The following is an 18160-nucleotide window of genomic DNA, read 5'->3' as shown; positions in this document are numbered from 1 at the left end:
ATTGTGAGCCCCATATAGGACTCACAATTTACATTTTTCCCTATCAGTGTGTCTTTGGAGTATGGTAGGAAATCCATGTAAACACAGGAAGAACACACAAACTTCATGCAGATGTTTTGTCCTTGGCAAGATGTGAACCCAGGGCTCCAGTGCTGCAAGGCTGCAGTGCTAACCACTGAGCCACCATGTTGCCCCATGGGCAAAATGATTTGTCACGAGCTAGGTTCAACTACAATATTCCTATTACTTTGGTTTTAAAAACAAGGGTAATTTTTGGAGCATTTTAAATATTATAATGTGTAAAAGCAAGTATCAGCGCACTGTAAGTTTGTATCCACTGCTTACCATCTTTATTTCCATAGACATACATGTCACTTTGCCATAACTTTTGCTCTGCTTGCCTTATAGAGCTAGGAACTGGATAGACAGTGTTATACACTGTTTTAAGAAAAATTCAAGCTGTGGTTTGAACCAAAATTAATCTTGCTCCTGAAGTATCAATACCCAAAACTAATTTTGTGCGGTTCGCCCACCTCTAGTCTTATCCCCATTAAACTTGATAAAGGAGTGGAAGCTGAAAGGCATCATAGACAGGAGAACAGTACACATAGACTTTCTGCTTCAATTATATCTATAGAGAAACTACCAGTGTTTTTGTAGGTATGAAAAGTCCAGAGAAAGAGTGGCACTAAAGCTTAGTTTCGATTATTTTTCCACACTATGTGGCAAAACAAAATATGTGAAAGCGGTCACAGATACTTCCAGGGTGGTGCTCTACAACCCAATGAAAACAGGTAGAGTATTCAAAGAAAAAAGACCGGGGGGAACTCGCCCATTTGGAGTTATTTTCTTAAAAGGTTAGTCCTTTATTGAACAATAAACATAAAATAAACCGGGAGGGAGGAATGACATGCATGGCGTGGGCAACAACCGTTTTGCGCCGGCACATGCGCTTTCTCAAGCCAAGTATGTGTCCTGTTTTTGTAGGTATAATTGACATGCTTAGATTTCTAAAATGGCAGCCGTTTTAGAAATTGCAGCATTTCCAATTCTCGTATTTTGCTGCAATGTATGGATGGGATTGACCTGGTTCCTTGAAAACTTGGAGTCCTTAATGAATATGAGCTGGGGTAAGGGTGGTTACATTTGCAATTCTCCATTTCTTTTTATGAAACCATGCCTCTAACACAGGGGTGCTCACACTTTGTCAGCATGTGAGCTACTTTATAACATGACCAAGTCGAAAGATCTTCTACCCACTTCTTCGGGCCGGGCCTGTGGGCGGGGCGTGTCTGTGTGTGGGGCTGGGCGTGTGGGCGGGGGCGGGCGGAGCGTGAGAGCAGGAGACAGAGGCGTTCTGTGGCCGCCCAGGGATCCCTGCTGTCTGCTTGTTCACAGCGAAGGCTGAGCGTTATCTCTGGACACTGGCAGGCTGGGGCTGCGGCAGCCCCGCTTGCCAGTGTCCGGAGATGACTCTCAGCCTGCGCTGTGAAGAAGCAGCACACCGGCCCCGTCCATCCCTAAGAGCGGCCTGCAAGTGTCCGGAGTGCTTGTTCACAGCGCAGGCTGAGAGTCGACTCTCAGCCTGCACTGTGAACGAGCAGACACCAGGGATCCCTGGCTGCATCCCGCGATTGACCCATACGCCTGTTGCGATCGACCGGTAGATCGCGATCAACGTATTGGGCACCCCTGCTCTAACATATAAAGTGGTGCAGTGTCTTTAGCTATGTATTTTTAGATTCACCAGAGATATTTGGATATTGCTCTGGAAGAATAATCTTTGTCAGTAGCTTGAGCTTTAAGTCTGCATCTATTATTTGTATTATGGGTGAGAGCTTTATGTTTCTGCATTGTCTGGCTTTTCGTCACATAATACCCAGATAAGTTTCTATATTTAGAGTATCGTTACATTTTATGACGGATGTGTAAGGTACTTTGTCCTTTTAATACCTCTGTGTTTCTGGTTAATTTAGCTAAGCTACAGGGATGCAATAAATTGACAATCTGACTGCAATTACTAATGAGTCATGACCTGATTTCTGAATACTGCAGCAGAATATCTGCTCAATTACATACCACTTTTCAGAGGCAGTATAGTCCTTATTATATCATTCATGATAGAGAGTATTAGAAATGTATACATCACCCTTTTGAAATGTACAGCCATTAGTAGTTAATGTTGTATTTTTCATGCTTTTTGTCTATAGAGACAGATTCCCACATAGTGATTGTGCAACAGATCTTAAAATTACAAAACACAATATATTAGTGAATTATATACTCTTTTTCTGTAATTCAGAGAATCTTTTATTAGGATCGTTTCTATAGAAACAACATATATGGTATCAAAAGTAGGTATGGAAATGTTACACAAGCAGTTTTACATACAGATGTCTTAAAGCTAGCTTTTTGTCTATATAGTAATATGTTATATCTGATTCACATGGATGTATGAAGAACCAGCTAAGTGGCGTGTGTGAGAAACACACAGTCCGTATGTTTGTGGAGACAATAGTAATATGAAGTGAAGTAGTGCATGCTGTCATTTGCTTCCATATAGCCCATGGGTCCTTGCAGACAGTTTCATGTATTGCAGCATGCACTATTGTAAGTCTGTGCCCTGTCAGAGTAGTTTAGACAGCACACATACAATTGTATGAATAAGACCTAAGAGATATAAGATCAAAGTGAATGAAATTTTTACACTAACTTATACAAATGCAGGTAAATGCTGCACACACCTTTTATATTTCAGTTAAATGCACTACACTGTGTGGAGCATACATAACATACATACTTTTATTTTTACTGAACTGTACAATCAATAGATAAGATTTGTAGTTTTTCCTTCCTTACTCCTAAACTGAAAATTTCTGCACATTGTGTATGGTAACAGCTCTGAAATATCCATATAAACAGCACTGGTCAAGCAATGTATATACTCTGTACCATGTCTCAGACATAGTACCAAAGAGAAAATAGTGTCAGCTGGGGATTGGCCCCATCAACAGTGCTAATGAAAGATTTCCTCTTAATGTCCGTTCAAAAGTACAGTGTCAGAGATAGAGTGCCCCCCTACAATGAAAAAGTCCACCCAGTACTTACCCTGTCCTTGCTCTAAGGTTGTGTTCAGACAGGATTTTTTGATCAGGATTTTGACGCGAAATCCGCATCAAAATCCTGACCAAGAAAATGCCTCCCATTGAAATCAATGGGAACCAGTAATTTCATTTTTCTGTGAGCGGTTTGTTCCCGACATGCTCTTTCTTCAGGCGGATTCTGTGGCTGATTCAGTCGCGGACGTCCGCCTGAAGACACTTCCTCCCGACTAGGCCCATTCATTTGGGCCTAATTTGGAGCAGAGTGCCGCGACTGGATGCCGGTGCACTGCATCGGCATGCAGTCGTGGCTACCCGTTTTTTGGTCTGGAATCTGAGGCGGCCTCCGTGTCAAATTCTGAACCAAAAAATCACGTCTGAGCTCAGTCTTAGATCTCTGCATGTTGCAGAGGAGTTGCTTACATATTCTACTAGAGATTATTAGCAAGGACTGTTCCATTTGGTGTAGATCTGTGACTAACCACTCCTACCAAAAACTAAATGAGCTTTAGTAATTGATAGAGTATTAGAAATGTATACATCACCCTGTTGAAATGTACAGCCATTAGTAGTTAATGTTGTATTTTTCATGCTTTTTCATGATTTTGTATTTTTAAGAATATTGTGTTAACATGACAACTAAGATAAGTAAAGTGTTGCAAGAAACTATTCAATGGCTTTTGTAATAAAACTCATGATGCCCACAATCTACATACTGGTAATCTGTATATTATGTATACTGCACTTGGTGTTAAGTGTTTATCCCAGTTGATCTAATATAAAATTACCTCTGATTTTAGGGTGAGAGAGGTCCAGTAGGAGATATTGGTTTTCCAGGACCTGAAGGACCTCCAGGACCACCAGTAAGTGTTTATACATTGCATGTTCTTGTTTTGTGTGTTTTACTGCAGCGTCTTTTCTTTGAGAGCCATACACGTGAGTTGTTTATTTGCAGACCTTTAACAGATCCAAGAAAATTTGGTGAATTCTGCTGAGAATCTGACATACGTGGTGGTCATAAACATTAAATTCAGATGATACTAAAATTAATAGAATTGCCAATGATCTGCAGTTAAATGCCTTGAATATATGGCCAGTTTTACTGGTGATTGATACTAGTTGATTATAGTGCTGGTTGGGTGCTTACCTAATATATGTAGGTTTATGCATTGGAAGTCCCATTGATAAGTAAAATAAAAAGGTCACAATCATCCTTTTTTTTTTTTTTTTTTTACTTTGGAGCCTACTGGGAATCTGTTTAAGTTAATGAAATAGTTAATATATAGCCATCATTCCTGAGCAGTGCATATCCAGCACTGTATGACTCATATCTAAAATTAGATTATGAAATCAAATTCTTTTGTATAGAACCTGAGATAAACAAGAACGTTAACAGTGTGTGCACAAAGCTCGTCTTCGTGGACATATTGCCCACCCACATACACCAACGTCTACAAAAGAGCCTCTTGTCATAGAAACCTTAGACTGAGTCATATTTTACTGCATCATTATGTTTCTTTTAGCTTATACCAAAATACTATTCATCACTGAAATTATTCCTATTTTAGTCACAAATGCAATACAGCCTCCCTTAATACATGTATTTCAGTATTATACAACACATTTCTTTAAATGCATCATTTAAAAATATTCCAAGATAATTTCATGGTCAAGATAGTAATGAAATCATAGTCTTAGTAGCTAAATTGCGGGTTAAGGAATGATACACTGAACAATGGGAGAACCTATAGCTCTTACATAGTGTCTCCTGAAAACATATTAGGACTAAAAGACTTAGATCATAAGTAGAAGCTATATTCCTAACATCCATGGATGACAAATGAATTTAGGGGAAGGAAAGATCAGGCATGTTCAACATTCAATCGTTTTTTGTTGCCAGGCAATGTAAGCAACCACCAGAGGAGTTTGGTAGAGACTTTCTCTCCTCTCTCCATTTACAACATATGCATGCTTGGCCACAACTTGCATACACAGGTAAAGTAAAGTCTGGAGGAATAGCAGTCAGCCAAAGGGTCATTTGATCAAAAGCTATATTTTTTTTATATTATTTTCCGTGGTGTAGGGTGTGTGGGGGAGTGGAGTGTGATTTGGGCTGAGGTTGTGTTTGAAATTTGGTGTACAAATTCTCTAAAAAGGGAGGTGTGGGAATTTTTCATACCATACATCGTAAGGGAAATGAGCAGTGTGGTTCCCAGAATATTGACATTACCAGTTGCTGCACTGTTTCAGGAACAGCTGATCTGCAGAGGTCCTGGTTGTTGAACCCCCACAAATGTGATATTGATTGCTCATCCTAAGGTGGATAACTCATTAAGGTTGGGTTTCATTGAAAACAGTGGGAGGCGTAATCAGGGCCAAGTCTGATGCTGACTTAAGCACATATTCCTCTGTATGCATATTCCACTCTAATGTCCCACAGTTTAATGCCCCATCCACAGTACAATGGCCTTATCACTGCCCCTATATAATATGATGTCCCCTTACTGTACAATGTCACTCATATAGTGACCATATACAATATAATATCTCCTATATAGTGGCCCCAGACAATATAGTCTCCCTTATATAGTGGCCCCCATGCAATATTATGTCCCCTATATAGTGGCTTTCATACAAAATAATGTTCACCATATAATGACCAAGTACAATAGGATGTGCCTATATAGAGGCCCCTATAAAAAAAATAATTTCCCAATATAGCAGCCTCCATACACAATAATGGCCCCTGTGAGGATAGAAACTACTTAGCATGGTGTACTTGTTATTCTGTATGTATTATTACCTAATAATGTAAGGGGGCCAGAGGGGAAATTGCTCGTTTTGGCATGCACAACCAGATGTTTTATAGGTTTTATGACGTCAGGGTTAAGCAGGTTCATAAGGAAGGGCTATGTAGTGACCCATAGAGAGGAAGGAGGGTAAGGACCATGGGACAACTTCCAGAGTCAGTGGGGACACAGCTCTCTAAGGTAAGGAAAGGAATTCCTCTTTCCCAGATAAAGATGAGTTGTTCATCCCCCCCCTCAGGGAGTAAGAGGAGGGGGGCAACCTGGCAGGGAGGTGTGCTAAACACAAGATTAGGAGACTATGATATTTTACAACTGATGTCAGATCAGCGGAGATGTCTGAATCTTGTGTCCTTTGTTATTGTTTTATATATATATATATATATATATATATATATATATATATATATATATATCACTTTGAACCCTTTGTGTATCAAATTGTTAAATTTAAGGTTACTGTGTGTTGCTCTTTGAACTCTTTACCTTTGTATGTGTGTTGCAAACAAAAACAGACTCAAAGAGTCCAATAGATCACGACATTCAACATATAAGAAAATATATTTTTATTAATGAAAATCTCTAAAAAGTACACATAACTATGGAAAATACACACATAGAGCAGCTGTTGCTATACATAAGCACTATCCATGTGGAAGCAGCCTAAGAAGGCCGGTGTCACGTGCCGAAACGCGCGTCGGGTGGGCTTCACCCATACATTGGGGCCCTACACTAGCACCTTTTCTATCACCTAGCCATGGGTAAGTTACGCTGATAACACATTCATTATGTTTATGTGTTAGAGACTGATGGATAGCTAAAGTTGTCTTGGGATTATGGACATATACTTATATGGATTTCTTATCTTAGTACATTTTCACTGAGCTGCTTCCACATGGATAGTGCTTATGTATAGCAACAGCTGCTCTATTGTGATGAATATACGTTTAGGTGGATTTTCTCCCCTATAACACTTTTATTTAGCTATCTCTATTGTGGGGGTCTTGTGATCCCCATTCCTTCTTTATATATACGTGTGTGGTTACAATATATGAAGGATATTGACTATATTTTCTCATCAGTCTCATATGGTGATTGTGCTATAGGTCGCCTCTGCTGGGTTGCCCTGTTTTTTACAGTATGCCATTGGTCTCTATGTGTGTATTTTCCATAGTTATGTGTACTTTTTAGAGATTTTCATTAATAAAAATATATTTTCTTATATGTTGAATGTCGTGATCTATTGGACTCTTTGAGTCTGTTTTTGTTTGCATTGGATATTTTTTGGTCAGGACATGTCTGACATTACGGGTTTATTGACCTAGAGTCATATGCACTTTGCTAGATATATTTTTGCCTGACTCTAATGTGCTATGTTTTTTCTATATCTTTGTATGTGTGTGTCTGACTGTTGGAGAAACACATGTATAGTTGAGTGAGGTTTCCATGAAGCCAAATCAGCGGGGGTCAGGGGTGTAACTTTAGGGGGTGTAGAGGGTGCAGCTGAATCGGGGCAATGGAGCCTTAGGGCGCCCATAATTACTGGAATCAATATTGAAATTGCAGCTTCCATTTGGCCCATAAGTCAAGGAGACTCACAGATTACTCTAACCACACTAAGGGTATGTTCACATGGCGTAAAATGGATTCCGCATGTGAACATACTGCGTGACTAGCTGCAACAGAATACCGATGCAGTGCATTCCGCTCTGGATTAGGGCCGAATGAATGAGCCTAATTAGGAGGAAGTCTCGTGCCGCGGAGCCCAGGACTAATTCAGATGCAGAATCCAAAGCAAGATAGGTCATCTCACTTCTTTTTTCCTCTACCGGCTAGCGGAAAAAAGAAGCTAGCAGCTCCCATTGAAGTCAATGGGTGCTGTTTTGGCAGGCGGATTTTGAGGCAGATTCTTCCTCAAAATCCGTTGCCAAAAAACTGTGTGAACATGCCCTTTTGGTTGATTAAATTCCTTAGCACCCGTAACCATCACTATCAAGAATTTTCAATAGGGATGAGGTAGGGGCCCTGGACAAAATATTGCACAGGGACCCACAGGACTTTAGTTATGCCACTGGCAGTGGGAGGTTGTAGTTTGGGTGCGTGAACTGTTTTGTGGTGCTATTTATGCTCAATTTGCAGTCTGAGTGAAGGTTGAGTGTAAGATTGAGTGAGTGTAGTGAGTTGACCCTTGACAGCCGCACCCTCGTCATGTGCTAGGATGGCCCCTACATGACACCCTCATATGGTGGCCTCCCCGTCAAAAATAATGTCCCCTATATAGTGATCTCCGTGAAAAATAATGTTCCCCATATAGTGGCCATATACATAATATAATAATAATAATAATACATTTTATTTATATAGTGCCAACATATTCCACAGCACTGTACAATTTGTAGGGTTCAAGTACAGACAAAAAGATACATTACAAAGAAATAGTCATTTAAAAAAATTAGACTGAGGGCCCTGCTCACAAGAGCTTACAATCTATGAGGTAGAGGGGGTGACATAAGAGGTAGCAGGGGCGGCATCAGAGGTAGTATTGCTTATACAATGGTCAGACAATTTTGTAATAGAAGTTACTGTCATTACACAAACAAAACTGTATGAGCCGACACCAGTTGTGTCCTTTAACATGCAGATGGTGCCTGGACATAGAAAGTTTGCCTGAAATGGCATCATATCATGTGGGGTAATGTGGGAGCGGGAGCAGAGTAGGGTTTATTTTAGGGATTCTAATTACGGTACGGAATTAGATAGGAATTGTGATAGGCCTGTCTGAAATATATTGTCCCCCATGTAGTACCCCCATCTTAAATAACATCTCAAAAATGTTCAGCTTATAAAATAATTTTCAAATCCAGTGGCCCTACACAATGTTTTTTAGTATCGTTTTATGTATGCCCAGAGAAAGGAAGAGTGGGAGGGGTAAGAAGCAGAGAGGTAAGTACAGCAGTAATACTTACCTCTCACTGCCCGCAACCTGTATACCCAATCCTATATTGAAGGTATCTGGCCACCTTAATAACCATGGACTCTCCAGTTTGATTGTGATGGTCATATTCTTCTCTTTAATAGAGATGAGCGAACACTGTTGGGATCAGCCAATCCGAACAGCACGCACCCATAGAAATGAATGGAAACACCTGTGATGCCGGCCGGCCGGCGGCAAAGTCAGCGTCACAGGTGCTTCCATTCATTTCTATGGGTGCTTTAACAATATTCATCAACTATCCAAAGGATAAGGAATAAATGTTAAATAACTATAGATCTAGGGAAACAGATGTATCCACTCTTACTGAATTTGGTTAGGGGCAACAAAAGGGGGTGCAGCTATAGGGAGTGAAGAGGTATCAGTCACTACAGGGCCCTGGACCCTAAAGAGCTCCAAAGATTCCTCTGCCCCATAAAATAAGCCACTATTCTCAATTGCATAAGATAGATAGGGATCCCTTTACATTCGGGTCCAGAAGATATGATACAAAACTACACATAAACACATACAGTAGCATGCAAAAGTTTGGACACCTTTGGTCAAAATGACTGTTATTGTGAACAGTTAAGCAAGTTGAAGAGAAAATGATTTTCAAAAGGCATAACATTCAAAAAGTAAAATTCCCAATGTATTTTTTGGAAAAAAAAAATATTTTTTCATAGTTTATGTTTTCAAAATAACAAAAAATGAAAATAGCCTGATGCAAAAGTTTTGGCACCAGACATGGTTAGTACCTAGTAGCAACCCCTTTGGCAAGTATCACAGCTTGTAAATGCTTTTTGTAGCTAGCCAAGAGTCTTTCAAATTATTGTTTGAGGGATTTCCATCCATTCTTTCTTGGAAAAGTCTTCCACTTCTGTGAGATTCCTAGGTCGTCTTGCATGCTCTGCTCTTTTGAGAGCCATTGCAAAACCTTGCGCTGTTTAGGTAGTCTATGGTGGATTTCTACATGTTTTAGGACCGTTATCCATTTGTAGAGGCCATCCTCTTTTCAATTTAAGCTTTTTTACAGATGGTGTTATGTTAACTTCAAGAATTTGCTGAAATTTCATTGAACCCATTCTTCCCTCTACTTGTGAAATGTTTTCTGTGCCACAGGCTGCAACACAACCCCAAAGCATGATTGAGCCACCCATATGCTCAATGGTTGGTGACATGTTCTTTTCCTGAAATTCCGTGCCCTTTTTTCTCCAAACATACCTTTGATCATTATGGCCAAAAAGTTCTGGTCGGACTCGCTTCTACACTGCAGCCCACCATCAGGGCTGCAGGAAATGTGGTTTTAACCGCAATTCATTATTTTTCTTTGACGCTCTATTTATTATTTTGATATTACTCTCCTGAGGAGTACAAAACGAAACGCGTAGAGAGGGATACATTGTTATATTTAGTTAACCCCTAATGGTGTCTAGTGCCAGGGGGCTCCCCTACCCATGCAATCTACTAGCAATTTCCCCCAAAAGAGGGAGCACCTACTAGTGTAGGGGTTCATCAGAGAGCTCTCAGGGGCTTAGTATACGAGGTGTGATGGGATACATTGTTAAGCCCAAGAAACAATACCAGGGCTAAAAACTATCCACGCCAGTATCACCTCATATTGACCGACCAAATTAACACAAGCTAGGATTGCAGCTTTGGGTGGGGCAGAACCGAGTGTCAGTGGGGAATGGAGTGAGGGTTTTCTATAAGTTCTAATGTTCAGAGATCGCTAGTGTGGCAATAACATAGGACCAATTTAAGAAACCCGTACCATTCCCTCCCATTTAATAACGTATATGTGATTTAGGGTGGGAGCATGGGAGAGTGTCTATCCCTACCCCTACCCTTTGTTTGGTTTTTATTATATGTCTAAAGGGAACGAGTTCCTATTTTTAGTCAGACTATTAAAAGTTATGTTTTAGTACATTCTTGTTCCAGGAGTACCAGTTTATGTGTTACGAGCCAAAAAGTTCTATATAAGGACTTATTTCTAAAATGCATCAGTCTTGTTTAGATGTTCTTTTGCAAACTTCTTACTCTGAATTTTATGGTGAGGACGTAGGAGAGGTTTTCTTCTGATGACTTTTCCATGAAGGCCATATTTGTGAAGGTATCACTGAACAGTAGAACAATGTACTACAACTCCAGAGTCTGCTAAATCTTCCTGAAGGTCTTTTGCAGTCAACCAGTGATTCTACTTTGCCACTCTGGCAATCTTAAGAGCAGCTGCCTCTGAAATTTTTCTTGGTCTTCCAGACCTTATCTTGTCCTCCACTGTTCCTGGTAACTGCCATTTCTTAATTACATTGAGAACTGAGGAAAGGACAACTTGAAAACGCCTTGCTATCTTCTTAAAGCCTTCTCCTGCTTTGTGGGCCTCCACCAGAGTGCTAGGCAGCTGCTTAGAAGAAACCATGGCTGTTTTTTGGTACAAGGTTAAAGGAGGCTGGGTATTTATAAAGCTTTAACATTTGAATTACTTGGCCTTTCCTAACAATGATAGTGAACAAGCCATAACCCAAACTGGGTAATGAAGGTCTGAGACGTTGGTCAAAGTTATCTGAGCACACAAATCTACAAGGGTTTCCAAACTTTTGCAAGGTACTCCTTTCCCTTTTTCACTTTAAAATTGTGCTCAAAGATAATAATAAACTGATATTGCTTAAAATTATAGATAAGTGTGTTTAAAGATCATTTCATCTTCAACTTGCTTAATTGTTCACAATAACAGTTATTTTGACCAGGAATGTCCAAACTTTTGCATGCCACTGTATACGATAAGACTTGCTGATGAGGAGACAAGAGGACTAAAGTCTTCTGTACTGGTGATTAAGAAAGGAGTCAAGGAATCTAGAAAGCATAACCTGTCCTGTGAATAGATAAATGTTATTAGTGGGAAAACTTTAAGTTACATAAATCTTATTCAATAACATTGAAAGAGATGCCACAGTGACTTTCAAGCCACTGGTTGGAGAATATTAAACATAGAAAGAGTGAACAGCAGATGACAGGAGAGTTAAAGGAGTCCCTTTATAGCAGGAAGAACAGAATAGTAGGCACCACTCCAAATGAATTATCCCTTTATCCCTAACAAAGCTTTGGGTTTGAGTTTTTCTCAAGCATTACAAATCTGAAACATCACATACAGTGGGAATAAAGAGCAAACTTATTTGGAGTACTTTCTGGTATCTTGTTCTTCTGGACTGAGAATATTATATTAAACAGTATGGTCATGAATACAATATGTAAAATGTAGCTTTGACCGGAGTATTATACAATCCACTCTACCCTCAAAAGATTTATCTGCCTTATTTGTGAGTTCTGCAGGGGCGGGTCTCTCTAGGGCTATCTGTCACTACATCTTCTTTTGCTGATCTAATAGTAGGCCAGATTCCCAGATTCCACATAGATATTTTCAATATTTATAGAGCAGAATAATTACTACTACATTGTGAGGATGTAAAATGCTTGATCTGATTGACAATGGGTTATTTAACTCACTCACTTAAAATTGGACACTATAAATTCTAGATTGACGAAAATAGGCACATATTGATATACATATACAGAATAACACATACTGTATGTATTTTCCTCATACAGTACTTGCATTCTACAAAAATAAGGACAGATGCATTCCTGCCCTTGTGTCGATTGCGTTTTTTCAATGTTTCCTGCTCTTCCTTGTCTTATTTGAATATTCCATTAAATGTGCTTGTTTACTTCTGAAATTCGCCCCTCCGTAGAAACAGCTCTGGATTTGCTTCATTACCCATCATCCCGGTCTATGTGGGTCATTTGTTTTCCTGTTGAAACAAACAAGCAAGAGTGCCAGATCGTATGCTCCATGTATAGATATAGTATGAAAAACATTATTACGCCGAGCACAGATCAATATCACATTTCAATTAGGCAGCACAAAGCAACACGCTCTCCCAGCTGGGAAGCAGGTGCACGAATTGCACGAAAACAGTACAGCCAGCAGAGTGATGTTCTTTTTTTTATCAGTGTTACCAGCTATGCAGCCGCAACACTATGATAAATTGTCTTCTTATTGTTTTTTGAAATGATGTCTACAGTTAGTCTCCTGAAATGACATTCATTTACACAGGCCTCCTCGAGACTTGCACCTTCCAATCGAAAATCAGGCGAGCCCTCTCTGCTCCGTCAGCAGACATTTGGCTGCAATCCCAGTTTGTTTCCCTCTAATCTCTTTTTTGATCCCATCTGACAGAATGTCAGATGGGAACAATGTTACATCACCTTACTTCCTGTTTGGTCTCGGTCAGGACGTGTTGTTCTGTGCATATACTCACAAAATTTCAATGAAGCGTTTTTTTCTATGATAGCGACAGCCAGGCTTATTTCAGGCAGTGATCTTTCCTATTTTTCATGAACACAATTTCTGGTGTTGTAAATGACATGTTAAAGAAGCATCCCAAACGTAACCTTTTTTTCCATTCCTGCACCACTCACATGACTGTCTGTCACACTCCAGGCTTCTTTCATGTATACTCCCCTCATATCCCTACAATCCAGCTTCTCCTCACTCCTGATCAGACTCCATATTGACTTATATATTTCTCTTTCTCCATGATGCTTTAGGACAGCACTACATGGGCATCTAGAGGATTGCACTATCAATGCTGCTGCGGGGTGGTGGGATTATCCTTTTCTTTATGTATTCTCCCAAATAATGGAATAGGCCATAAATGTACAGTCAGGGAGAATGCACTGATCTCCTCCATTATAGGTGTGTGACATGAGCTGTCTTCTATCAACAGTAGCTAGTGGGGGCAGTTTTTGTCTCCTGTGAATAGACTGTGTGGTACAATCCATGCTTTTTAAATCATACAGAAAGGTCTGTTGCCTGAGATGGGAAGGGGGGGGGGGGAGTACCCTGAGATCACATGACCCAAAAGGGGAATATCTTAAGATTGAAAGGAATAACTAAGTGAGTTATATATATTGGTGGAATAAGTACATAACGAACACATTAAAAAAATAAATTGCGGAGTTCTACTTTAAGCTTCAAAATATAAACTCATTAATCATTACTCCAGTCTGCCATTCTGTGTATAATGGGCCATTTATTATATAAGGTAATGGCGTTCCCAGGCACATCTCATTGTGATATTGCAGTATTTTAGATCTTGATTTACATGTTTTACATGGTAAACCAAAGGGTTAATTGAACGGTTGGCACCGCTGTATTTGTCATCTAAACTAAAGCAATGACTGGTGAGTTAGAGAGATAGACATGTTTAATTGTATGATGTAGCCGGTGTCATGAACTATTCAGCTTTTCGGGGCAATTATTTATCTTTTATTGTATTGTAGTTTTATTGGAGCATTTTATAAAACACTTGTGTGACTGGAGATGTAAACATTGGCAATGCATTATAGTCCACTGAAAATGCTATTATTTTCTTGTCAGCCCTAGTTATGAACAGATAAGAGGCTGAAAATATGACGTAGGTAGTGTACTGCACAGAATGTTGTTCTTTCTATGTAAGCGGATAAGCAACATTTCAAGGGCTGCTTTATCCAAACTGGATTCTGCAGCTGCAAAATTGCAGGCAGCATAAGCCTGGTGCAGCAGCGCCTCTGCCACTTAAATACTTCGAGCTATAAAACTCAGGGACCTTACACTTCTTATTTAACCCACAAGCGTATCAATTGATGATTTAATAGGAGAAAGTTGCAATGAACTTTGATTCCACGGTATTCTAGCCATTGCAGACATTCATTGCGATCAATTCGGAGAATAATTTTATTCATATATCCAACACTACCATCTAGTGGTGTTCTGTGTGCATATGAGTATGATGTTATATAATGCACCATATTGGAGGTTTTCTCACATGCCTGTTACATATTTCATTCTGAACTGAAATGAAAGAATCCACAAAGCCGTTTTCTTTTCTCACTGTTCTCAGTTGTTGACAATATTCAATTTGTGCTGTATTTGCTTTACCCTATAGGACTTCTGTTGTAGTAATGATGGGGGAGTTACATGATACTAATCTATGTATTTAGCTGCTACAAAGCTAATACAATAAAGGTCTGTGCTGCTTTACAAGAAAACATTGCATTAAATGTAGATGACATATAGCGCCAGCCATTGGTTGTGTATGTATATATATGTATATAGAACTATGTAGCTTGACACTAATAACTTACAGCATAATATGTTATCACAGAACACAACAAGTTACTGAAAATCCATGACTAAAAGAATTAAAGCTCCGTGCCATAGTGCAGAGTGTAGTCAACGTGTCAAAGGGGTTGTCCAGGAATTATAACTTTTTACTAGGAGGCCAGGAAGGTGGGAAAAAAAAACAAAAACAAAACATACCTCTCTGCATGTGAATGCAGAGGCCAATCAGCGACCTAAGGAAATGAACCGGGACATCACAGGTGACATATGTGGCCTCCTGGTAAAAAGCTGTCATTTTGAGACAACCTCTTTAAATGTTAAACTTTACTACATCTGCACCGTTTATACAGTACACTGTGAACATACTATAGTCTATTTTGGTAATGTGATAACTTGGTAACGTTGGAGCAAATGCCAAATTCTTGCAAATGGACATGCTTGTCCGTTGAACAGGAGCACTACAGCAGTCCTCTCCTGGATGTAGCTGCCAGCAATTGCCTCACTCATTTGGGTTGATGTCTTGAATCCATATTTTAGAGCTGGATGTGGACCCAAAGGTGAGACTAACACCTACATCTACAGATGTATGCACACTTATCTCCAGTTTGGGTAAGAATTCCAATTTCTTATTAAACCAATTCAAAACAATATGTTTGCATGAATATGCATATACCCCATACTGGGTCGTAACACATATAGAAATGGAATAGTTAGCATATCCCTTTGCCTCTTGCAGATCATATTGATGTGTAATTGACTTTATTGACTCTGTCACAGTATTCTGGTCATCATTTGTATGTTGGCTAATGTACCATTACCATGAACCCATTCTTACTGTAAAATTAAACATCCTTAGAAATTATTATTTTTCATGTAAGGGAAATGACGTAACAGGGTTGAATTTAAAGGGACTCTATGATTGGGAAAAGTCATTTTTAACTATTCACATCCTTGCATAGCCTTTAGAAAGGCTATTCCACACCTACCTTTAGTATGTAAATTGCCTCAGTGGTTTTTGAATAAGTCTGTTTTTATTCATATGCTAATTAGACTCGGTGCACCATCGTGCACCCTCTTTGTTATTGTTTTCTATGGGTGTATACAGCACAGGCTGCTGCTGATGATGATGACTTCCTACTTGCACACACATAGGAGATAATAGGAGAGAAGAGGCTGCTGGGAACTTCCTGTGCTGGAAGGAAGCTCATTAGCATATGAATAAAAACTGACTTATTAAAAAAACCACTGAGGCAAGTTACATACTAAAGGTAGATGTGGAATAGCCTTTCTAAAGGCTATGCAAGGATGTGATTAGTTAAAAATAACTTTTCCCAATCATAGAGTCCCTTTAAAGGGGAATTGGATAAACTGTGGAGGGACCTGATAAAAAAAAAAAAAAAAAAAAATATTCACCTGTCCCGAGTTCTCAGTTGCCCATCGATGTAGTCTATTCAGTCATGTGCTGTGCCTAGGGCCCTGATTCCTCTGAACCACATGACCTCTGAGACCAATCAGTGGCCCCAGTGGTCACTGTAGAGTGACGTATGTAAGTGATGTCACTGTTACTTCTCCTACAAGTTTTAAGGCCACTGATTGGTCTCAGTAAACATGTGAGATGCAGGGCTTTCAGGAGGCAAGGCACGCACAGCCTGTAGCCAAACAGACTGTGATAGTTCACAATGGTCAAGTAAGTACAGCATGTATTTTCTATGTTACATCTGCCCTGGGCCGCTTTGCAGTTTGTTCAATTCTAGAACAACCACTTTAAGTTAAATGTTGGGTATCCACAAGATATTCCATAAGTATCTGATAGATTCTCATAGGAGCCCCAGAATGTGGGTCCCAGGGCATCCATGTTACAAGTTGATAAGACCTCTGGCACATGCAGCTCTCTCTAGTCAATTCAATCAAAGTACCAAAAACAGAACTCTTATATATGCAAATAGAGAGAGCTGTGCATGCATGGCTACTTTTCCAGGAACAGTGGATGGAACAACAGGCAGTACAGGTGTGTAAGGGACCTTTATTCCAGAGATAGATACAGACCTTAGAAGTGTGACTTGCATCTACAGGACAGTTATAGCATATCCATGCCATAACTGACTAAAGTGAAAATATCCTTTTATGGTATGGGGGCACTCGTCCACATTAGGGAGAGTGTTCGCCTACATAGGCAGTACGGAGACTTACAAGTCATTCCTGCTCCGCTAGGGATTATGGGTAAAAAATATGCAAATCTAGTCTCCTGGATGGAATTAGGAGAACAGAGTGCACTCTGTACACCACCCTATAGAGGGCAGCATCCTTAACATCATGAACGACTCAGTTATAAAGTCTTTTAATCATAATGTGGATTTAATTGCTAAATCAGTATTTCTGTCCCAAAAGGAATAGTTGGGAATCTGTTCCTTTTGGGACAGAAATACTGATTTAGCAATTAAATCCACATTATGATTAAAAGACTTTATAACTGAGTCGTTCATGATGTTAAGGATGCTGCCCTCTATAGGGTGGTGTACAGAGTGCACTCTGTTCTCCTAATTCCATCCAGGAGACTAGATTTGCATATTTTTTACCCAATATCCTTTTAGTCATGGCCAAGTTGGGAATTGTTGGATGCAAGTAAAACAACTTAGGTAAACAACTGATCAGTTTGGCTCTATGCTATTTCCTCAATTCCATAGTGGTAAATAGGAGCTACAGAAAAAGCATAGCAAAACTGAGACGCACTTTCTGTAGCTCCTCATTCCCTTCTGTTAGGGTGTAGAGTAGAATTGTCCTGTTTGATTGTTTCCATAAGTGCAAGCTTGTGGTTGGGACTTGTGGCCAGCTATTTCAGTCTTTGCCATGGTTGGTCGAGAAGGGAATATTCCTTTAAGTAGCAAAACATTTAGGAGCATTGGTTATTAAGATACATAATTGAAATCTATAAATATTACAGCATATGTATTGACTATTGAAGAATACCATCACCACATTACCAATATACTGTTGATGGGGTTTGATATGAAGAGCTTTTTCTCTATGGAGTGAAATAAGGTTAAAAAATAAATTACCTCCCAATATTCTAGAATGAAACCTTCTTATAATCAATACATGTATTTTAATGGTTCTCCAC

General features: G+C 39.5%; 1 protein-coding gene across 2 annotated transcripts in view; it reads left to right on the top strand.

Moving 5' to 3' along the window:
• COL19A1 (collagen type XIX alpha 1 chain) overlaps window positions 1-18160 on the top strand; it is a 661532-nt gene that overhangs the window by 576883 nt on the left and 66489 nt on the right. For both annotated transcript variants that reach the window (XM_075268349.1, XM_075268350.1), the window contains exon 46: window positions 3902-3964. In XM_075268349.1, the coding sequence (XP_075124450.1) occupies window positions 3902-3964 (63 nt within the window). The remainder of the gene's footprint in view (window positions 1-3901; window positions 3965-18160) is intronic.

This window comes from Leptodactylus fuscus, chromosome 3 (assembly GCF_031893055.1).
Source record: "Leptodactylus fuscus isolate aLepFus1 chromosome 3, aLepFus1.hap2, whole genome shotgun sequence".
Classification (NCBI taxonomy): Eukaryota; Metazoa; Chordata; class Amphibia; order Anura; family Leptodactylidae; genus Leptodactylus; species Leptodactylus fuscus.
The sequence above is the reverse complement of the archived record's forward strand: the minus strand, read 5'-3'. Positions and strand labels throughout refer to the sequence as shown.